The following is a 23,913-nucleotide window of genomic DNA, read 5'->3' on the forward strand; positions in this document are numbered from 1 at the left end:
AGACAGTGACCCAAGCCGGAATCGAACCTGGGACCCTGGAGCTGTGAAGCGATTGTGCTATCCACAATGCTACCGTGCTGCCCTTGAACATAGAACAGTAGAGCACAGAACAGGCCCTTCGGCCCTCGATGTTGTGCCGAGCAATGATCACCCTACTCAAACCCAACAACCCCCCCCCCTCCTTAACCTTACTTTTTTAGGACACTACGGGCAATTTAGCATGGCCAATCCACCTAACCCGCATATCTTTGGACTGTGGGAGGAAACCGGAGCACCCGGAGGAAACCCACGCACACAGGGGGAGGACGTGCAGACTCCGCACAGACAGTGACCCAGCCGGGAACCGAACCTGGGACCCTGGAGCTGTGAAGCATTTATGCTAACCACCATGCTACTGTGCTGCCCAATAGATGACATTTTTTTCCTTTTGACCCATGGCGAAGAATTACTGAAACGACTACACAATGAGATCAATAAGTTCCATCCCACCAACAGACTCACCATGGACTACTCTCCAAAATCAGTTGCATTTTTGGACACAGTAATCTCCATCAAGGACGGTCACCTCAGCACTTCGCTTTACCGCAAGCCCACAGACAACCTCACGATGCTCCACTTCTCCAGCTTCCACCCTAAACACATTAAAGAAGCCATCCCCTATGGACAAGCCCTCCGTGTACACGGGATCTGCTCAGATGAAGAGGAGCGTAACAGACATCTACAGACGCTGAAAGATGCCCTCGTATGAATGGGATATGGCGCTCGACTCATCGATCGACAGTTCCAATGCACAACAGCAAAAAGATGCACCGACCTCCTCAGAAGACAAACACGGGACACAACTGACAGAGTACCCTTCGTCGTCCAGTACTTTCCCGGAGTGGAGAAACTACGAAATCTTCTTTGCAGCCTTCAACACATCATTGATGAAGACGAATAACATGCCAAGGTCATCCCCACACCCCCACTACTTGCCTTCAAACAACCGCGCAACCTCAAACAAACCATTGTTTGCAGTAAACTACACAGTCTTCAGAACAGCGACCACGACATCATACAACCCTGCCATGGCAATCTCTGCAAGACGTGCCAGATCATCGACATGGGTGCCACCATTACACGTGAGAACACCACCCATCAGATACGTGGTACATACTCATGCAACTCGGCCAACGTTGTCTATCTCATACGTTGCAGGAAAGGATGTCCCGAAGCGTGGTACATTGGCAAGACCATGCAGACACTGTGACAACGGATGAACGGACATCGCACAACAATCGCCAGGCAGGAATGTTCCCTTCCAGTCAGGGAACACTTCAGCAGTCAAGGGCATTTAGTCTCTGATCTTCGGGTAAGCGTTCTCCAAGGCGGCCTTCAGGACGCGTGACAATGCAGAATCGCCGAGCAAAAACTTACAGCCAAGTTCCGCACAGATGAGTACGGCCTCAACCAGGACCTTGGATTCATGTTGCATTACATTCATCCCCCACCATCTGGCCTGGACTTGCAAAATCCTACAACTGTCCTGGCTTAAGACAATCCACACCTCTTTAACCTGGGGTTACCCCTCTCTCTGGATCTGTAAAGACTTAATTACCTGCAAATGCTCGCATTCAAAGTATCGTCTTGCATCTTTGACTTTGTCTGTATATATGTTTCTGGAACCTACCTCTTTATTCACCTGAGGAAGGAGCAGTGCTCCGAAAGCTAGTGATTCGAAACAAACATGTTGGACTTTAGCCTGGTGTTGTAAGACATCTTACTGTACGCACGCCAGTCCAACGCCGGCATCTCCACATCATAACTTGATGGTGTGTGGGGGCCTGTAAGATCTGTGAATGGTTCAAACCCACCCAGGTTTCCATAGCTAGTTGACTGACTGACATGTAATTATAATGGAATGAAGCTTGTTTATGATCAAACTGACATTTTAGAAATCAATACATGTGTTTAATTACCTTGGCCATGCCCACGGAGCTTGCATTCAGCTCTGCTATTCCCTGGTTTGTTTTATCTCCACGTTCCCACATACCATAATCCTGAGGAGAAAGGAGGGGAAAAAATAATTGTTTCGGCCTTTGGCCCTGCAATGAGACAACACTTTGATTATTCATTTCATGCACAAGTCATGAACAGGTTATAGCTCCTGTCAATACTGAGTATCAAATTAAAAGGCCAATAGTGAGGTCTGCAAGCTGCTCTGTCATGTACTCAGTGACACTTTGGAAAGTTGTAATGCAAGTTCGAAATGGTCAATGATTTTTCCTGCAGCGTGACAAAATATTAAAAAATAAAAACAGAAAATGCTGGAAATGTTCAGCAGGTCTGTGGAGAGGGAAGCATAAAGAATGTTTCGAGTTTTTGTGGGTCTTCTTCATAACTGGAGAGAGGTGTAAATGTGATGGGGTTTATCCTCTTGAAAAAGGAGTGGGGGGCAGATGGAGCAAAATAGTTCTGGGATAATTTGGACATCGGGAGAGATTAAATGACAAAGATATCATGGGTTACCAAAGGGAGTGGGAATGATAGACTCATAGACTCCCTACAGTGCAGAAGGAGGCCATTCGGCCCATCGAGTCTGCACCGGCCCTCTGAAAGAGCCCCACCCTATCCCCGTAACCCAGTAACCCCACCTAATCTTTTGGATACTAATAGCAATTTCACACAGCCAATCCACCTAACCTGCACATCTTTGGACTGTGGGAGGAAACCGGAGAACCCAGAGGAAACCCACGCAGACACAAGGAGAAAAAGCAAAACTCCACACAGTCACCCGAGGCCGGAATTGAACCCGGGTCCCTGGCGTAGGGAGGCAGCAGTGTTGCCGCCCCTAGTATTAAAGAATAAGCCCAAAAACTTTCACGCTGGCGGAATCTTCCAGTCCCAACTGCCGCGGATTTTCCAGTGGTGTGGGGTGGTTTCAATGAGAAATCCCATTGACAGCGGCGGGGCGAAAAGATCAAGCCGCTTGCCATCGGTGGGCCTCCTCCTGCTGTTGAGAAACCGCCACAGGAAGGCCAGAGAATCTTGCCCTTTGGTCCAGAGAATGTGTTAATAGTAGAACAAAGGGCAACACTGTCTGAAAGCACAATAGCAGAAAATGTTAACAGCAGAAAAAAGGTCAGCGCTTTGGCTGCCTGAAGTCAAAAACATGAGAACAAAACAGACTGGCACTGGCAGGGAAAATAATCAAACTGGAGGACAGAGCACGTGATCTGATTTTGTTTAAATCAATATTGTGTCCAGAAAGCTGCAAAGTGCCAAATCAGAAGATGACAAAATTATTACTCGAGGGCCCTCTACTGCCAGGGGTGAGGAGGCGTCACATTCAAAGAGAATGACAGCCAGTGATACAGCTCAGACACAGTAACAGAGCTTTGTTGACATGTGCTCCCATTGTGACGGCTGAATCTGCCAAATGATCCACAAAAGGGGCAGAACGGTGGCAGAGTGATTAACACTGCTGCCTCACAGCGCCAGAGACCCGGGTCCGATTCCAACCTTGGGTCACTGTCTGTGCGGAGTCTGCACATTCTCCCTGTGTCTGCGTGGGTTTTCTCCAGCTGCTCCGGTTTCCTCCCACAGTCCAAAGATGTGCAGGTTAGGTGGATTGGCCACGATAAATTGCGCCTAAGTGTCCAAAGATGTGCAGGTTAGGTGGATTGGCCATGCTAAATTGCGCCTAAGTGTCCAAAGATGTGCAGGTTAGGTGGATTGGCCACGCTAAATTGCGCCTAAGTGTCCAAAGATGTGCAGGTTAGGTGGATTGGCCATGCTAAATTGCGCCTAAGTGTCCAAAGATGTGCAGGTTAGGTGGGGTTACAGGGATAGGGCGGAGAAGTGGGCCCAGGTAGAGTGCTCTATCAGAGGGTCGGTGCAGACTTGATGGGCCGAATGGCTTCCTTCTGCACTGTGGAAGTTCTATGGAAAAGCATCATGTCCATTTTGGCAGGATGGAGTGCAGCAGCAATGCAAACTCAAAGAACAGTGACCTTTAAGTCAGAATGCCCCCCTGAGCAGTTTCAAAATTCAAAGAATACCTTGGCATGACGAGACTTGCAACAGGAAATCTGTTTTAATATATGTCACTCAGTATGCATGCATATAGCGATCAACCTAACTTCTGAGTAAAGTATTCTTTGAGGATATGCGCTACCGGCAGAGCACTTTACATATAATAGGAGGACTTTTAACGCAATGGGAATACTCCACTGTTAAGCCAATCATAAATTGCAGTATGAACTTGGCATGGCTGCTCATAAAATCAGACAGTGCAAGAAGAAGGCCATTCAATCCATTAAAAACCTGTGCCAGCTCTTTGAAAGAACTCCGATTAGTTCCACTTTCTCCCTATAGCCCTGCAAATTTATCTACTTCAAATCTTTATCCAATTACTTTTTTGACAGTTCATCTGGGCAGCACTGTAGCACAGTGGTTAGCACTGCTGCTTCAATTCCGACCTTGGGTGACTTTTGTAAATTCTTCCCGGTCTGCGTGGGCTTCCTCTGGGTGCTCCGGTTTCCTCCCACATTCCAAAGATGTGCAGGTTAGGTGGATTGGCTGTGCTAAATTGCCCGTAAGTGTCCAAAGATGTGTGGGTTAGGTGGGGTAATTGGGTTACGGGGCTAGGTTGGGGGAATGGGCCAAGGAAGCTATTTCAGAGGATCGGTGCAGACGCGATGGGCCGAATGGTCTACTTCTGTACCGTATGGATTCTGTCGCAGCACAGTGAGAAGTTCACCTCGATGGGTGAGGAGCTGCAGAGAGTGGCAGAGGCTAAAAAAGGGCTCAGAGCTAAGGTGCAGGTCAAGGAGGCAAAATCTATGGACCGTGGGCCTGCCTGAGGGGGTGGAGGGCCCCAGGATTACTGAGTACTTTGCAAAGCTGCTGGTTGAGTTGATAAGGAAAGGGGAAGAATCCTCCCGATATGAGCTGGACAGGACTCATCAGTGGCTCAGGGCCATGCTGATGGCAAACGAGCCTCCGAGGACAGTTATAATTTGCTTCCATAAGATTCATGTTAAGGAAAAGGTCCTGAGTTGGCGAAGCAAAGCCTTCGGTGAAGTGGGAAGGCATTGGCACTCGAATATATTAAGATGTTAATGTATTAACCCAGGTTGATAGGGTTGTTAAGAAGGCTTATGGTGTGTTCATTAACAGAGGGATTTCATTAACAGGGGGATTGAGTTTCAGAGTCGCGAGGTTTTGCTGCAGCTTTATAAATCCCTGGTTAGACCACACTTGGAATATTGGGCGCGATTCTCCGACCCCCACGCCAGGTGGGAGAATCACGGGAGTGCCGGGTCACGCCGCCCTGGCACCCGCACGCGATTCTCCCCCCCCCCCCAAAACGCTGTGCCAAGTTTTACGACAGGCCGCTCGGAGAATCGCCGCTCGCCGTTTCTAACAGTCGAGCACCGATTCTCCGGCCCGCATGGGCCGAGCGACCAGCCTAATCTGACCGGTTCACGCCGGCGCCAACCACACCTGGTCGCTGCCGGCGTTAACAGCTCACGAACGCTGCGTGTGCGGCCTGTGGGGGTGGGGGGGGGGGGGGGGGGGGGAGAGGGAGGATCGAGCACCGGGTGGTGCTCAGCAGGGGTCTGGCCCGCGATTGGTGCCCACCGATCGGCAGGCCGGCGTCTCTAAAAGACGCATTCTTTTTCCTCTGCCGCCCCACAAGATCACTCCGACATGTCTTCCCGCAGGGAGGACGGCAACCGCGCATGCGCAGGTGATGTCATTTAAGCACCACCGGCCGCATCATTTACGCGCCGCCGCTTCTAGCCCCCTGGGGGTGGGAGAATAGGGGGCGAGGAGTGGCCTCCGACACCGGAGTGAAACACTCCGGTTTTCACTCCAGCATCGGCACAATGGGCGCGATTCTCCGCAAATGCGGAGAGTCGTAAAGGCTGCCGTGAAACCGCCGGTGTTTCACGGCAGCCTCCGTGCCCCCTACCGGGACCCGATTCATCCCCCTGGTCGGGGCTAGCATCGCGGCCCCGGGAAGAACGGCAGTGCGGGCTTAATGATCGTTCGCTAAGCCCGGCCGCCAAGACTCACGGCGGCTGACGTGCACGATGATGTGAAAACGGCCGTTAAGGCCTGGGAAATCGGCCCATCGGATAGGGAAGAATCGCAGCTCGCCGTAAAAAAACGGCGAGCAGCGATTCGTGTCGTGGGGCGGCCGTGGAGGGGGGGGGAGAATAGCGGGAGGTCGGGAAAAATGTGGGGAAGGCCCTCCCGCTATTCTCCGACCCGTCGTGGGGGGTGGAGAATCGCGCCCTTTGTTTCCCTTTGGGAGAATTTCGCCCATTGTGTCCAGTTCTGGTCGCCTCATTATAGGAAGGATGTAGATGCTTTGGAGAGGGTGCAGAGGAGATTTACCAGAATGCTGCCTGGACTGGTCTTATGAAGAAAGGTTGAGGGAGTTAGGGCTTTTCTCACTAGAGCGAAGAAGGCAGAGATGTGACTTGATAGAGGTGTACAAGGTGATGAGAGGCATGGATAGAGTGGATAGCCAGAGACTTTTCCCCAGGGTGGAAATGGCTGTCACGAGGGGACATAATTTTAATGTGATTGGAGGACGGTATAGGTTCTTTACACAGAGAGTGGTGGGTGCGTGGAATGCACTGCCAGCAGAGGTGGTGGAGTCAGAGTCATTAGGAACATTTAAGCAACTCTTAGACAGGCACATGGACAGCAGTAAATTGAAGGGGTGTAGGTTAGGTTGATCTTAGATTCGGATAAATGGTCGGCACAACATTGTGGGCTGAAGGGCCTGTACTGTGCTGTACTGCTCTATGTTCTATGTTGTGGAGATGCCGGCGTTGGACTGGGGTGAGCACAGTAAGAAGTCTTACAACACCAGGTTAAAGTCCAACAGGTTTGTTTCAAACACGAGCTTTCGGAGCACGGCTCCTTCTTCAGGTGAATGGAAAGGCTTGTTCCAGAAATGTTTATATAGACACAGTCAGAGATGCCCCGGAATGCGAGCACCTGCAGGCAATCAAATCATCAAAGATGCAGAGAGAGAGGTAACTCCAGGTTAAAGAGGTGTGAATTGTCCCAAGCCAGTTCAGTCGGTAGGCCTCTGCAAGTCCAGGCTTGTTGGTGGGGGCCGAATGTAATGCGACATGAATCCCAGATCCCGGTTGAGTCCGCATTCATGCGTGCGGAACTTAGCTATAAGTTTTTGCTCAGCAATTTTGCGTTGTCGCGTCTCCTGAAGGCCTCCTTGTAGAATGCTGACCCGGAGATCAGAGGCTGAATGTCCTTGACTGCTGAAGTGTTCCCCAACTGGAAGGGAACAGTCCTGCCTGTTGATAGTCGCACGATGCCCGTTTATTCGTTGTCGTCAACGACAACGAATAAACGGGCATCGTGCGACTATCAACAGGCAGGACTGTTCCCTTCCAGTTGGGGAACACTTCAGCAGTCAAGGACATTCAGCCTCTGATCTCCGGGTCAGCATTCTACAAGGAGGCCTTCAGGAGACGCGACAACGCAAAATTGCTGAGCAAAAACTTATAGCTAAGTTCCGCACGCATGAATGCGGACTCAACCGGGATCTGGGATTCATGTCGCATTACATTCGGCCCCCACCAACAAGCCTGGACTTGCAGAGGCCTACCGACTGAACTGGCTTGGGACAATTCACACCTCTTTAACCTGGAGTTACCTCTCTCTCTGCATCTTTGATGATTTGATTGCCTGCAGGTGCTCGCATTCCGGGGCATCTCTGACTGTGTCTATATAAACATTTCTGGAACAAGCCTTTCCATTCACCTGAAGAAGGAGCCGTGCTCCGAAAGCTCGTGTTTGAAACAAACCTGTTGGACTTTAACCTGGTGTTGTAAGACTTCTTACTATGTTCTATGTGACAGTGGATCTGGCGAGGAGGTGGGCATTGTGAAGTTCGGCGTGATCTACCCGTCGAAGGTGATGGTGACGCACAATTCGAGGGATTTCTACTGCGAGGCGGTGAAGGCCGATGGATTGGGACTGAAATGAGAGATGGGATTGGAATTGGGACTTGGATTGAGGGAATGGGGGCTGTGCTTTGTCATTATCTCCCTTTTTTGTTGTTTCTCATTTTGTATTTGATGGTGGGAATGTACAAGTTTTGGGTTGGTTGAACGGGGGAGGGTAGGTTACCTTTGTTTAGAGTTGGGTACAAGTATATTGGCTTTGGGGTTATGTGGTTTTGTTTGTTTTTCTGGTTCTGGGTTATGGAACAGGGGATTGGAAGGAGGGGGGCCTGGGCAAAGGCCCCACACTAGCAAGTCGAGGTTGGCAAGTGAATGGGAGTGTCGTGGAGGGAGGGACCGTGGTCATTGGAACCTGGTCAAACAGGTTTTGATGGACTTGGAAGGAGTGAAATGTGGGGGGTGGGATCGGAACTGGGAGAGGTGTTTACAAGAGGAAGTGGGGAAGTGGATGAGGGGGATTCTGGGAGTGAGGGGGAGGGTTTGATGGCAACAAAAGGATGAGGCCTGAGGGGCAGAGTCCGGGGTTATGATGATGGCGATAGGATGGGCTGGGGCTGGGGCTGGGGGAGGGGGGGACCCCCGGCCAGAATAGTGATATGGAATGTGAGGGGGTTAGGGGGACAGGTGAAGAGGTTGAGGGTTTTCACAAATTTGAAGAGCATGAAGGCCGACGTGGTGATGCTCCAGGAGACCCCTCTGACGGTGAGGGATGAAGTGAGGTGAGGATTGGCATTGGCGAGCGAATATGGCTGCAATTGAGATGATGCGGGGTTTGTGAAGAGGGTGCTGGGTACCATCCCGGACCTGGATATCCACGAGTTAATAGTGGGGGGGATTGGAATATGGTGCAGGAACCAAGGGTGGACAGGTCTGAGCCGTGCTCGCTGGCCCAGTCAAGGACGGGGGGGGGGGGGGGGGGGGGAACGCTGGGTGGGCTCATGAGGGAGATGGCTGGAGTGGACCCGTGGAGACTCTTACACCCGAAGGAACGGGAGTACTCGTTTTTCTCCCTTGTACACAACGTGTATTCGAGGATAGCCTTTTTCATGGTGGGGAAGGCGCTATCGGTTGGGATTAGGAGCTCAAAGTGCTCCGCAATCGTGATACCTGATCATGCTCCGCATTGGTTGGATACGGTTTTGGAGAAGGGGGCAGCCCAGAGGTCAGGATGGAGAGTGGATGTGGGGTTACTGGCGGATCGGAGCTTCTGTGCCAAGATTCGGAAGGTGATCGAGGAATATGTAGGGTTGAATTGCATGGGGCGGTTTCGGAGTTGGTGATCTGAGAGGCTCTGAAGGCTGTAGTGAGATGGAGGTGATTTCCTTCAAGGCTAAGGTGTGATATGGAAGAGAGGGAGGAACGCCAAAAACTGATGGACGAGATTTTGGAGTTGGATGGGATGTTGCTGGGGAACCAGACCCAGGTTTCCTGGCAAGGAGGAAGAAGTTGCAGGCGAGTTTCGACCAGTTGTCCACAGGGAAGCAGTGGCGTCAGCTGATCAGGGTGACGGGGGCTGTATAAGAGTACGATGAGAAGGCAGGGTGTATGTTGGCCAGCCAGTTCCGGATGGAGGCGGCGACAAGGGAGAGCGTCAGGTATGGGATTTGACGGGGAAGTTGTGGTGGCTCTGGGGCAGTTTAATAAAATATTTGAGGAATTTATAGGGACCTGTACATGTCGGAGCCACCAGAGGAGGAGTGGGTGATGAGGGAATTCCTGGAGGAGCTGGGGTATCTGAGGCAGGGAGAGGAGGATCGAGCAGGATCGGAGGAGCCGGTCGAGGAGCAGGTGGTGAAGGAGATGATGGGATGATGCAGGCAGGGAAGGCGGCAAGGCCCGATGGGTTCCCGGTTGATGTATCTAAGAAATTTAAAGACAAGCTGACGCTGCGGATGATGGGAATGTTTGAAGATGCGATAGGTAGGGGTGTCTTGCTGCAAACGATGGGGCAAGCTTCCATCTCTTCGCGACTAAAGAAAGATAAGGAACCGGTGGAGCGTGGGTCGTTTGGACCCATATCTCTGCTAAATGTAGATGCCAAGATATTGGCAAAGATGTTGGCGTAGAGATTGGAAGGGTATCTCCCGAAGGTGATTGGGGAGGACCAGACGGGGTTCGTGAAAGGAAGGCAGCTGTTCCAGAACGTGAGGAGGTTGTTGAATGTGGTCCTTTCTCCGAAGGAGGGAAGGGAGACGGAGGTGGTGGTGATGCTGGACGCAGAGAAGGCATTTGATTGGGTAGAGTGGGGTTACTTGATGGTGGCATTGGAGAGATTTGGAATTGGCCGAAGTTGTGGCGTGGGTGCGGCTGCTGCAGAAGGAACCGGTGGCGAGTGTTCCCACTAACAGCACAAATTCAGGGTATTGCGCACTGCACTGATGCCCTGAACTCCCAGATCTCTCTGTACCTCAATTTTCCCCAGGACCCTTCCATTGACCATATAGTCCGCTCTTGAATTTGATCTTCCAAAATGCATTCACCTCGCATTTGCCTGGATTGAACTCCATCTGCCATTTCTCTGCCAACTCCTCCAATCTATCTATATTTTGTTGTATTCTCTGACAGTCCTCCTCGCTATCTGCAACGCCAGTTATCAACACTGTGATAACTCTGTAACTTTATTGATGATCGACTGATAGGACGGTAATTGGCCAGGTCAGATTTGTCCTGCGTTTTGTGTACAGGACATACCTGGGCAATTTTCCACATTAACACGTAGATGCCAGTGCTATAGCTGTACTGAAAGGATTGGCTAGGAGCTAGGCAAGTTCTGGAGCACAAGACTTCAGTCGAGTCATAGAGTCATTTTGGCCCAGCTTGTCCATGCCGCCCAGTTTCTATCACTAAGCTAGTCCCACTTGCCCATATTGGGCCCATATCCTTCTATACCCATCCTGCCCATGTAAATGTCTAAATGTTTTTTAAAGGAAAAAATAGTATCTGCCTCTGGCAGCTCTTTCCAGATGCTCACCACCCTCTGTGTGAAAATCTCTCCCCTCTGATCTCATCTGTATCTCTCTCCTCTCACCTTAAACCTATGCCCTCTAGTTCTAGACTCCTCTACCTTTGGGAAAAGATGTTGACTATCTACCTTATCTATGCTCCTCATTATTTTATAGACCTCTATAAGTTCACCCCTAAGCCTCCTACACTCCAGGGAAAAAGGTCCCAGCCTACCCAGCCTCTCCTTATAACTCAGACCTTCAAGTCCTGGTAGCATCCGTAAATCTACCAGGACTCCCATTCCCAGGTCAGATCAGTGCCTCACTAACACTTTGTTACTCCATGTAACACAGTTCTGCAGTTAACAATTGAACCATCATTGGAGAGGATGTTCCTGAATAGTTTGCCAAGGTAAAGAAGACACTTTCATTCTGTTTCCAATCTTATTATCTGCAAAATACTTACAGCAACTTTATAAGCAGCCTCGATGTAAATAACAGGTTCTGTATAAACGACACTTCATCGAGGGTGAAAATGATACGTAGCCCTATGAAAAGTAAAAGACTCCGTTAATATAAATTCACCAAATGCTCAGTAGCATTCGCGACACCTCAGATACTGACCAGTCTGTGTCCATATTGTCCCAACAAACTGGGCTAGTGCACCGGTCAATTCCAACCCCACTTGACCCAGAAGTCACAACACTGGGAAATAGATTTATTTAAATACATGAGGTCCTAGGCTGTGCCCAAAATAAACTACAATCACCAGGTTTGTCACTTTAACACCTTTCATTATGAACAGTATTATAATTAAACAGACAGAAAAATGTAACTGCTCCTTTCCTAACCCCCCTCTTCCGAACTACACTCACACATACAAACAAACAGCACAAGGTGAAAGGTCGGTGGAAAGGGAAATAAAATACTCTGAAAAATAAAAGGATAGTATCTATGAGGCACTGGAAGGACTTATTTTTGAAGTTCAGCTTGTCGCTTGATGCTTTTTCCTACTAGGCTTGAGATAGTTTTCTCTGGTAAGGTTGTCTCCCCTCTCTGCAGACTCAGCATTATTCCAGGTCATAGTAGGGTGAATACAGGAGGGCAGCACAGTAGCACAGTGATGAGACAGTTCCTTCACAGCTCCAGGGTCCAGGTTCGATTCCCGGCTTTGGGTCACTGTCTGGCGGAGTCTGCACGTTCTCCCCGTGTCTGCGATGATTTCCTCTGGAAACTCCGGTTTCCTCCCACAGTCGAAAGATGTGCAGGTTAGGTGAATTGGTGACGCTAAATTGCCCTTAGTGTCCAAGAAAGGTTAGGTGGGGTTACGGGGATAGGGTGGATGTGTGGGCTTAGGTGGAGTACTCTTTCCAAGCACGTTGCAGACTCGATGGGTCCGAATGGCCTCCTTCTGCACTGTAATTCTATGACAGCAAAGGATGCGCCAGACACTTCCTTTTTTTATTCAGAACATCAAATAGTTCTTTCACATCAGCAAGCAGGAGGAAGAGAGCGTCCCTTTCACTTCCAAGTCTAAACGCTTCAGCCCAGATTTCTCAAAAGCATAAGCAGGAATCAATTATTGACCATTGTCCCTGGTCAACCCTCTCCCCCTCCAAACACAAAACCTGGGATCACAGTGATCTGGCAAGCAGGCTGCTTCAACTTTGAACCTTCTACTTAAAGGCACAATCAAATTAGGGGTCCACGGGACCAAAATAAAAGAACTTAAAAGAAATGGGAACAAAGTAATCAACAGGAAGGACTCTTACAATATCAGCAAGAGACCTGGACAATACCCAAGCATGGGCTTATGAGTGACAAGTACATTCGTGTCACACAAGAGCCAGGCAATGACCACCTCCAACAAAAGAGAATCTAATCGAGGAGGCATGCAGGGGGTGGTGTACATAGAACATAGAACAGTACAGCACAGAACAGGCCCTTCAGCCCTCGATGTGTGTGCGAGCATTGTCGGAAACACAAGATCACAGCTCTTCCACTCCTGTCATTCTGGTGTGCTTCCATGTGGCCGATCCAATAACCGCTTGAAAGTTCCAAAAATGTTCGACTCCACTATCACAGCAGGCAGTCCATTCCACACCCTAACCACTCTCGAGTAAGAACCCTCCCTCAGACATCCCTCCTATATCTCCCACCCTGAATTTTATAGTTATGGCCCCTTGTAACAGCTACATCCACCAGAGGAAATAGTCTCTGAACGTACCACTCTCTCATCCCCCTCATGATCTTATAAAACCTCTATTAAGTCGCCTCTCATCCTCCTCTGCTCCAAAGAGAACAGCCCTACCTACTCCCTCAACCTTTCCTCATAAGACCTATCCTGTAAACCAGGCAGCATCCCTGGTAAATCTCCTTTGGACCCTTTCCAATGTTTCCACAGCCTTCCTATAGTGAGGGTACCAGAACTGCGCACAATACTCCAACATGTGGTCTCACCAGGGTCATGTACAGTTGCAGCATAACCCCACGGCTCTTAAACTCAAGCCCCTGTTAATAAACGCTAACACAGAATCCGTCAAAGAAAGTTGTGCATTGTTGGTCTGAGGAATCGGATGATCTCCTACGGGACTGCTTAGAGTCACTGGACTGGTCAGTATTTAAAACCTCTGCGACCAGCCTGAACGAGTATGCCACTACAGGAACTGACTTCATTGGTAAGTGTGTAGAAGACTGTGTGCCAAAGAAGCAATCCCAGTGTTTCCCAACCGGAAACCCTGGATGAACAGGGATATCCACTGCTTGCTGAAGTCTAGGTCTGAGGCGTTCAAGTCAGGCGACCCTGACCTCTACAAGAATCCATCAAAGAAGCCAAAAGACAGTACCAGACCAAGCTCGAGGTCCCAGGCTAGCCACACGGATCCCCGCCGTCTATGCAAGGTCTGGAAGACATAACAGGCTGCAAGATGAAGGCATGTAAAATCGTCAGCTCCGACGCATCCCGCCCTGATGAGCACAACGCATTCTATGCCCGCTTTGAGCAAGAGGTCAGCGAGGCGAGCCCTCCACCACAGAAGCCCGCGGATGAACTTGTATCTGAGATCAAAGGTGGGAGGTCGCATAAAAGGTCCTGTTAAGGTCCCGATATTTCGAACCTAATCGCCCGTTTTTGCTTGGGATTTTTTTTTTGGGTTCAAACTCAGCTTTCCAGGGAGAAAGTCTGAAGTGCTGAGAGGAGTCCAAAATGGCACTGAAGAAGGTTGCAGGGGACGAAATCTCAGGCAGAGAGCCCCGGTAAAGACCACGAGGGAAGACAAGATGGTGGGGGATTTGGCCGCGCTCGTCACTTTAGCAACCTTAACACAGGAACTCGAAAACTTTGGCAGATAGTTGGCAGGTTTGGAGTGACAGGGCAGGAAACCTAAGGAGTCATTTAAAGCCTCTATCGAGGAGACGTTGGGCCCGCTCCAGGAGCATCTGGGCAAAATTGTCAAGCTCGAAGGAGCAGGGTGAGACACTAAAGGGTGTTGAAGAGGCCCTGCTTTAGAATCATGGGCCTGCCGGCGGGATTGGAGGGTGCAAGGCCAATCGAATATTTTTGATGAGCTTTCCTCGGCTGGTAGGTGGAGAGGTTGTTTGCCCCACCGGAATTAGACAGGGCACACTGGGCCCTGTGACAGAAGCCAAAGCCGAACAAGCCTTTGTGCGCAGTAATCATTCGATTCAATAATTATTGGAGGAATAAACGTGTCCTGGAATAGGCCGAGCAACAACGGAATATCAACTGGGACAGTAACACAATGCACATTTACCAGAACATTGGCTCCGAACTGGCGAGAAGGCAGCTTTCTACAGGGTGAGTTTGCCCAATTATTTTTCCAATTAAGGGTAGCGTGGCCGAGGAGGGGGGGAGGGGGGAAGGGGGGTAGGGAGAGGGGGTGAGAGGGGGGGGTGAGAGGGGGGTGAGAGGGGAGAGGGGGGGGGGTGAGAGGGGGGGTGAGAGGGGGGGGGAGGGAGGGGGAGGGGGAGAGGGAGGGGGAGGGAGGGGGAGGGAGGGGAGGGGGAGGGGGGAGGGGGGAGGGGAGGGGGAGGGGAGAGGGGGGAGGGGGGGAGGGGGGGGAGGGGGGGGGCAGGGGGTTACGCCTCAACAAGGGGAAGGCGCGGCACCTGTGACATGTTCTTGTTGACTGTATTCACAGACAGGGTCACACATTAACCCGAGTGTTCACAGGCAGATTCACAAATTAACCCGAGTATTTAAAGACAGGTTCACACATTAACCTGTGTATTCACGGACAGGGCGGCACGATGGCGCAGTGGTTAGCACTGCTGCCTACGATGCTGAGGCTCCGGGTTCGATCCCAGCCCCAGCTCACTGTCCATGTGGAGATTGCACATTCTCCCGGGTCTGCGTGGGTTTCACCCCCACAACCCAAAGATGTGCAGGTTAGATGGATTGGCCACACTGCATTGCCCCTTAATTGGAAAAGAAACTAACTGGGTACTCTAAATTAAAAAAAGATACATTATAGGGTGGCACAGTGGCACAGTAGTTAGCACTGCTGCCTCACAGCTCCAGGGTCCCAGGTTCCATTCCGGACTTGGACGGCGCCAAGCCCCAGGTTTAATTCCGGCTCTGGGTCACTGTCCATGTTAAGTTTGCACATTCTCCCCGTGTTTGCATGGGTTTCACCCCCACAACCCAAAGATGTGCAGGCTAGATGGATTGGCCACGCTAAATTGCCCCTTAATTGGAAAACTGAATTGGGTACTCTAAATTAATAAAACAAGAAAAAGGAAAAAGAAAGAATTCTGGACTCAGGTGACTTTGGAGTTTTACACTTTCACCCTGTGCCTGCATGGGATTCCTCTGGGGCTCCTGTTTCCTCCCATAGTCCAAAAATATGCAGGTTAGGTGGATTGGCCATGCTAAATTGCCCCTCAGTGTTCAAAAGATTACATGGCGTTACTGGCTTATGGGGATAGGGTGCAGCGTTGGCTTAAGTCAGTTGCTTTTTCCAAGGGCCGGTGCAGACTCAATGGGCCGAATCGTCTCCTTCTGCATTGTAAATTCTTTGATTCTATGACAGGATCACACTTTAACCCGAGTACAGTATTCACAGACCAGTTCATACATTATGCTAAGTGTTCACAGACAGGATCACACATTAACCGAGTATTCACAAACAGGGTCACACATTAAACTGAGAATTCACAGACAGGGTCATACATTAAACCGAGTACTCAAAGGCAGGGTCACATATTAACCCGAGTATTCACAGACAGGGTTCACATTAATCCAAGTATTCACAAACAGGATCACACATTAAACTGAGAATTCACAGACAGGATTTACAATAAACTCTGATTGATGCCTGAAGATTCCATACAGCAAAAGATATTTATGACCAGAATATTCGCTGTAAAGTGCTTTCAACATTGCAAAACAATATTTATAAGCTTCTTTCTAACAGAACCAGTACGCATGATTTATTTAGATTTATTGAAGGCCTTTGTCAAGATGCCACATAGGAGACTGTTAAATAAGGTAAGAGCCCATGGTGTTAAGGATAAGATCCTGGCACGGATAGAGGATTGGCTGACTGGCAAAAGGCAGAGAATGGGGATAACTGAGTCTTTTCAGGATGGCAGCCGGTGACTCGTGGTGTGCCTCAGGGGTAGCTGCTATACATTGATGATCTGGAAGAAGGAACTGAAGGCACTGTTGCTAAGTTTTCAGATGATACCAAGATGTGTAGAGGGACAGGTAGTATTGAGAGAGCAGGTGGGCTGCAGAAAGAATTGGACAGGCTAGGAGAGTGGGCAAAGTAGTGGCAGATGGAATACAATGTGGAAAAGTGTGAGGTTATGCACTTTGGAAGGAAAAATTGAGTCAGAGACTATTTACTGAAAGGGAAGGTGCTTCAGAAATCAGAAGCACAAAGGGACTTGGGAGTCCTTGTTCACAATTCTCTTAAGATTCTCTTAACGTGCAGGTTCAGTCGGCAGTTAGGAAGGCAAATGCAATGTTAGCATTCACGTTGCGAGGGCTAGAATACAAGACCAGGGATATAATCCTGGGGCTACATAAGGCACTGGTCAGACCCCATTTGGAGTATTGTGAGCAGTTTTGGGCCCCGTATCTAAGGAATGATGTGCTGGCCTTGGAAGGGTTCCAGAGGAGGTTCACAAGAATGAAGGGCTTGTTCTATGAGGAACAGTTGAGGACTCGTTGGAGTTTAGAAGGATGAGGCGGGATCTTATTGAAACTTACAGGCTACTGCAAGGCCTGGATAGAGTGGATGTAGAGAGGATGTTTCCACTTGTAGGAAAACTAGAAGCAGAGGACACAATCTCAGACTAAAGGGACGATCCTTTAAAACAGAGATGAGGAGGAATTTCTTCAGTCAGAGGGTGGTGAGACTGTGGAACTCTTTGCCGCAGAAGGCTGTAGAGGCCAAATTACTAGGTGTCTTTAAAACAGAGATAGATAGGTTTTTGATCAATAAGGAGATCAAGGGTTATGGGGAGAAGGCAGGAGAATGGGGATGAGGAAAATATCAGCCATGATTGAATGGCGGAGCAGACCCGATGGGCCGAGTGGCCTAATTCTGCTCCTATGTCTTATGGTCTTACCTGAAGCTGTCATCTGTGCCAAAAATAACAGAAAGAGGGAGGTAGCATCCACCTGGAGATGGCCCCATTCATCATCTCCAACCACTGTAGCACATGTGGAAGTGTTGTATTTGGCATGGAGAGCATCTTCTGTGCTTTGAGTTCGTTTAAACTTTTCAACTTTTTCCACCTAGATGCAAATAAATCATAGCTGTGATGTCCTGCTGACTGATAGAGCCAATGCACAATTTATTGAATAACACTTCAAAAAAGACACATGTCAAAGCTTATCATGTTGCAGTCATCAGCACATTCGCAAGAGTGCCAAATGTAAAGGGAACAACAATTTGTACTTAATGAGAAAATATTGCTGATTGTCGGCAAGTGGACCAATCAACACTCTCTTCTCATCAATTATAAATTGTTGCTCCCTTCACGTTCGTTATTCTTGCGAAAGTTCTGATGAGTGCAACACAAAAGATTTGACATGTGTCTTTTCAGTGATACTCAGCTTCTGTACGACCCTACAACAATTTATTGAATTCAGAAATTTCCACCTTCTTTTTCACTGCCAATTGAGGTGATACAACAGCAATCTGCATTTATATAGCAGTTTTTAGAAATTATTTTGTGGGATGAAAGCCAGCCTTTGTTATCTATCTCTAATTGTCCTTAAACTGGTCATTTGAGAGGGCAGTCAAGAGTTAGCCTCATTACTGTGGATCTGGAGTCACATGTAGGCCAGACCAGGTAAGGACGGCAGATTTCCTTTTTTAAAGGACATTAGTCCTTTAGGCAGCACGGTAGCATGGTGGTTAGCATAAATGCTTCACAGCTCCAGGGTCCCAGGTTCGATTCCCGGCTGGGTCACTGTCTGTGTGGAGTCTGCACGTCCTCCCCGTGTGTGCGTGGGTTTCCTCCGGGTGCTCCGGTTTCCTCCCACAGTCCAAAGATGTGCGGGTTAGGTGGATTGGCCATGCTAAATTGCCTGTAGTGTCCTAATAATAAGGTTAAGGGGGGGAGTTGTTGGGTTACGGGTATAGGGTGGATACCTGGGTTTGGGTAGGGTGATCATTGCTCAGCACAACATCGAGGGCTGAAGGGCCTGTTCTGTGCTGTACTGTTCTATGTTCTACTGTTCTATGTTCTAGTGACCCAGATGGGTTTCTACAACAATCAATGATATTTGTCATGGTCACCATTACCACCAGGACAGCATGGTAACATAGTGGTTAGCACAGTTGCTTTGCAGCTCCATGGTCCAGGTTTGATTCCCGGCTTGGGTCACTGTGTGTGTGGATTCTGCATGTTCTCCCCGTGTGTGCGTAGGTTTCCTCTGGGTGCTCCGGTTTCCTCCCACAGTCCAAAGACGTGCAGATTAGGTGGATTGGCCATGATAAATTGCCCTTAGTGTCCAAAAAGGTTAGGTGAGGTTACTGGGTTATGGGGATAGGGTGGAGGTGTGGGCTTAAGTAGGGTGCTCTTTCCAAGGGCCGGTGCTGACACAATGGGCCGAATGGCCTCCTTCTGCACTGTAAATTCTATGATTCTATGATTACTGACACTAGTTTTATATTCCAGATTTCTTACTGATTAAATTTAAATTCTACCATCTGCCGTGGTGGGATTTGAACCCGCCTCCCTAAGCATTAACCTTGGCCTCTGGATTAGTAGTCATAGAGGTTTACAGCACAAAAACAGGTCCTTTGGCCCAACTTGTCAATGCCCCCCAGTTGTTACTACTAAGCTAGTACCAATTGCCTGCATTTGGCCCACATCCCTATACCCATCTTACCCATATAACTGTCTAAATGCTTTTTAAAAGACAAACTGGAACCCGCCTCTACTACTGCCTCTGGTAGGTTGTTCCACACACTCACCACCCTCTGTGTGAAAAAAATGACCCTCTGGACACTTTTGTATCTCTCGCCTCTTTAAACCTATGCCCTCTAGTTTTAGACTCCCCTACCTTGGGAAAAGATGTTGACTATCTACCTTATCTATGAGCCTCATAATTTTATAGACCTCTCTAAGGTCACCCCTAAGCCTCCTATGCTCCAGGGAAAAAAGTCCCAGTCTATCCAGTCTCTCCTTACAAGTCAAACCATCAAGTCCCGGTAGCATCCTAGTAAAACTTTCCTGCACTCTTTCAAGTTTAATAATATCCTTTTATAATAGGGTGATCAGAACTGTGCACAGTATTCCATGTGTGGCCTTACTAATGTCTTGTACAACTTCAACAAAATATCCCAACTCCTGCATTCAATATTCTGACCAATAAAACCTAGCATGCTGAATGCCTTCTTCACCACCCTGTCTACCTGCGACTCCCCCTTCAAAGGGCTATGAACCTGTATCCCTAGATCTCTTTGTTCTATAACATTCCCCATCTACGGACCATTAACTGAATAGATCCTGCCCCGATTTGACCAACCAAAATGCATCACCTAACATTTATCTAAATTAAACTCCATCTGCCAATCATCAGCCCACTGGCCCAATTGATCAAGATCCCGTTGCCATCTTAGGTAACCTTCTTCACTGTCCACACTGCCACCAATCTTGGTGTCATCTTCAAACTTATTAACCATGCCTTCTAAATTCTCATCCAAATCATTAATATAATTAACAAATAACAGTGGACCCAGCACTGATCCCTGAGGCACACCATTGGTCACAGGCCTCCAGCTTGAAAAACAACACTCCATAACCATCCTTTGTCTTCTGTAGTCAAGCTAATTTTGTGTCCAATTGGCTACCTCACCCTGCACCCCGTGAGATTTAACCTCATGCAACAACCTACCATGCGGTACCTTGTCAAAGGCCTTGCTAAAGTCCATGTAGACAACATCGACTGCACTGCCCTCATTTACCTTCTTATTTACCCCTTCAAAAACTCAATCAAATTCGTGAGTCAAGTGACAATAAGCCACCACCTCTAATTTAATGTGTTAAAATATCTGAGGGTGCTTCATGCGGGCGTAATTATATATGAAAAGGTTCCCCACATGTAGATTTATTTTGTTTAAGCCCCATATAGACAGTCTACACTGACAATTTCTGCTGTGAGATTATGCCTTCTTGTCAAATGTATCAAAGTTTCTGGTGTAAGTAAAGAATGTTGTCACATTACAGTTAAAATGTGAACCAACTGGCTGAAGAATTCAAGCAGGGAGGTTAGTAACTCACAATCGGGGAGAGTTTCATTTGCTTCCTCTCTGTCTCTCCCTGGGTCCAACACCACTGAGCAGGAAGTGAGCCCCCAGACTTTACCAATGCCGTTCTGGTGGTGTTCTTGTGAGATATGTGAGGGTAGGTCAGGCACTTTCTCTAATGCTTCCTCATGCACCTGCTTTCACTGAATGTGTAGGCTAGATCAGGAATACGCTGTGTTACTTTCCGACATCTCACACTTCACTGGTTTTATCATGAGCATGTGGTATTCCTCAGTAGAAGCCTGTACATAGCAGCATATACTTGAAATATTTTTGATTACAAATTAGGCTTCCTGCTTAATATAACCCTGTCTTAGGCAGCACGGTGGTGCACTGCTGCCTCACAGCTCCAATGTCCCAGGTTCGATCCCGGCTCTGGGACACTGTCCGTGTGGAGTTTGCACATTCTCCCGTGTTTGCGTGGGTTTTGCGCCCACAACCCAAAGATGTGCAGGGTAGGTGGATTGGCCACGCTAAATTGCCCCTTAATTGGAAAAAATGAATTGGAAAAAATTATTTATTTAAAAAATATAACCCTGCCTACCTCCCCGTCAGTACTAAGAATTTCCTAGCAGTTCCCTGGAAAAGTGCCAAAGTAAAAAATACTCCCCAAGATTATATTGGTTTGAAAACTTATACTTCACTTAGAATGGCATGATTACTGCACGGGAGTCTATTCAGCCCATGACATCTATGTCACTTCTGAACTATTCACCCCACACCCTGCTCTTTCCCGTAACCCTCCATTTTTCTTAAAACTTTGGTTGATCATCCAATTCCCTTTGAAAGCTGTGACTGAACCTGCATTTACCACACCCTCAAGCGATGCATACCATATTCTATCCAAATAAAATGTTGTCACAGTCCCAGGGACCACAGGCTGCTCTTCCCTTTGAAAGCTGACTGATGATGATTTAACCTAAGGGTCACCACACCTCAGGCGAAGGGGCAAGGTTGAGAAGGTGGGGCCTTCATGAATAACCACTCGCTGTGTGAAAACTTTTCTTCTCGTGTCCCCATTTCTTTCTATCATGACCTTAAACCTGTGGCCTCTAGATCTTGATCTTCCCACAAATGTGAACAGTTTCTTACTATCTCCTCTGTCCAAACCCCTCATGGTTTTGAACACCTCAATCAAATCTTCTCTCAGCCTTCTCTTCCCCAAGGAAAACAGTCCCAGCTTCTCCAATCTATCCATGTAATTGATGTTTCTCATTCCCGGAACCATTCCCATGATTATTTTCTGCACTCTCTCTCCATCGCCTCCACATCCTTCCGAAAGTGTGGCGCACTGAATGGGGTTCAATATCTAGCTGAGACAGTACCAGTGTTTATAGAAAGGTTCAGTATAACCTTCTTGCTTTTGTACTCTATGCCTTGATTTATGAAGACCAGGCTCGCGATTTTCCGGCACAGTGCGCCCCACCAGCAGCAGAATTCTTCTTTCCCGCAGCCAGCCTATGGGGTTTCCCATTGTGCCCACCCCATGCCGTCGGGAAACCTGCAGGTATGAGTGCGCGTCTGGCAAAGCGGAGGATCCCGCTGATGGAGAATCCCGAAGCAGAAATCTGTTTGTTATTTATAACCAATTACTTAACAAGCTAGTGGGAATGACATAAAGGAATAAATCTGCAAAAAATTACACAGAGGTACAAAACTATAGAATAGTTTTAAGGGGGCTTTTATAATTATAATCTTATAATCTTTATTAGTGCCACAAGTAGGCTTACATTAACACTGCAATGATGTTACTGTGAAAATCCCCTAGTTGCCACATTCCGGCGCCTGTTCGGGTACACTGAGGGAGAATTCAGAATGTCCAATTCACCTAACAACAGTCTTTCGGGACTTGTGGGAGGAATCCGGAGATCCCGGAAGAAACGCACGCAGACATGGGGAAAACGTGCAGTCGCCACACAGTGACCCAAGTGGGAATCGAACCCGGAATCCTGGGGCTATGAAGCAACAGTGCTAAACCACTGCAACACCATGCCGCCTGACACCCTAGTTCAAAATTGGAATAGTTATAGTGTACAGGAGACAGAAGGAGAAAGAGTTTCAAAAGTATGTTCAGGAGAATTTTCTATGTCAGTATGTTTCCAGTTTCAGTACAGGAGGTATTGCTGGATCAGATTCAGGGGAAGGAGGTGGGAAAACTGGATCACATGCCAGCAGGAGAGCCCTTAGCGGATAGCGGTCATTGCATCACAAGGGTTAGGTTGGCTACAGAGAATGACAAGGAGCAATCCAGAATAACAATAATTCATTGTGGAAGGGCTAATTTCAATGGGATGAGAATGGATTTGTCTCAGGTAAACAGGAATCAAAGATTGCCAGGAAAGTGACAGTTCAATGGGCTGCATTGAACGAGGAGAAGGTAAGGGTACAGTCAAGGTAGATTCCAATTTGGGGGAAAGGTGGCGCAAACAGATCCAGAGCTCACTGCTTAATGAAAGGGGTAGATAGAAAAATGGGAGCAGAAAACAGAGGTTTCTGATATAAAACGTTAGCTGAGTGACAGGAAACTAACAGAGAGAACAGAGAAATGGTCATCTTGCCCTGTTAGAATAGCTTGCGCAAAATTACCAACTGTAATGGGGGAATCTCAATTTATACTGCATAATATCAAAACTTAAGGAACAGCCATTCCCTGGTTCATTCCGCAGGGCAATCTCCTGATCAATCAGAGTTGACCTGCCCAGGTAGAATACGAACAAAACTGGGCAGTTAACTGTTCCATGCTGCATTCTTCTTGGCAACAGCTCCACCAATCAGAATCCACTTGCCAACCATCAGCACTCTCTTTTCACAGTATAAATTGTTCTTCCCCTTTCCTGTTAGCAATTTATTGTGAGCTGTCCTAATGAGTGCAAGGTGGAAAGCTTTGACAAGCATGACCAGGATTTTCCAGTCTGCTTTAGCGGCATTGTTGCGGGTGAAACAAGAAAATTTGGTAAACCATAACAGCTCTCCAAATTTCCCAGCCCGCCCACGACGATGCCAGCCGATGCCAGGGCTGGGAAATTCTGGCCCATGTCTCTTTTATTCAGCAATACTCAAGTCCTGTAGTACCAAACGACAATTTATGATGCTCCCCATGGTTCAAGATTAGGAAGAGTGCTTTTCTTGATATGTATTATTGACCCAGACTCTGATGTACAGGGCACAAATTTCTAAGTTTCCAGATGG

The 23,913-nt window shown here is 48.3% G+C and overlaps 1 protein-coding gene across 1 annotated transcript in view; it reads right to left on the bottom strand.

Annotated features, from left to right (window-relative positions):
- LOC119969123 (phosphorylase b kinase regulatory subunit alpha, liver isoform-like) overlaps positions 1–23,913 on the bottom strand; it is a 168,338-nt gene that overhangs the window by 137,291 nt on the left and 7,134 nt on the right. The window contains 4 exon segments of the mRNA XM_038802340.1: positions 1,959–2,039; positions 11,400–11,428; positions 11,431–11,481; positions 17,531–17,699. Coding sequence (XP_038658268.1) covers positions 1,959–2,039; positions 11,400–11,428; positions 11,431–11,481; positions 17,531–17,699 — 330 coding nt within the window.

The sequence above is a fragment of the Scyliorhinus canicula genome, chromosome 7, assembly GCF_902713615.1.
Source record: "Scyliorhinus canicula chromosome 7, sScyCan1.1, whole genome shotgun sequence".
Lineage (NCBI taxonomy): Eukaryota > Metazoa > Chordata > Chondrichthyes > Carcharhiniformes > Scyliorhinidae > Scyliorhinus > Scyliorhinus canicula.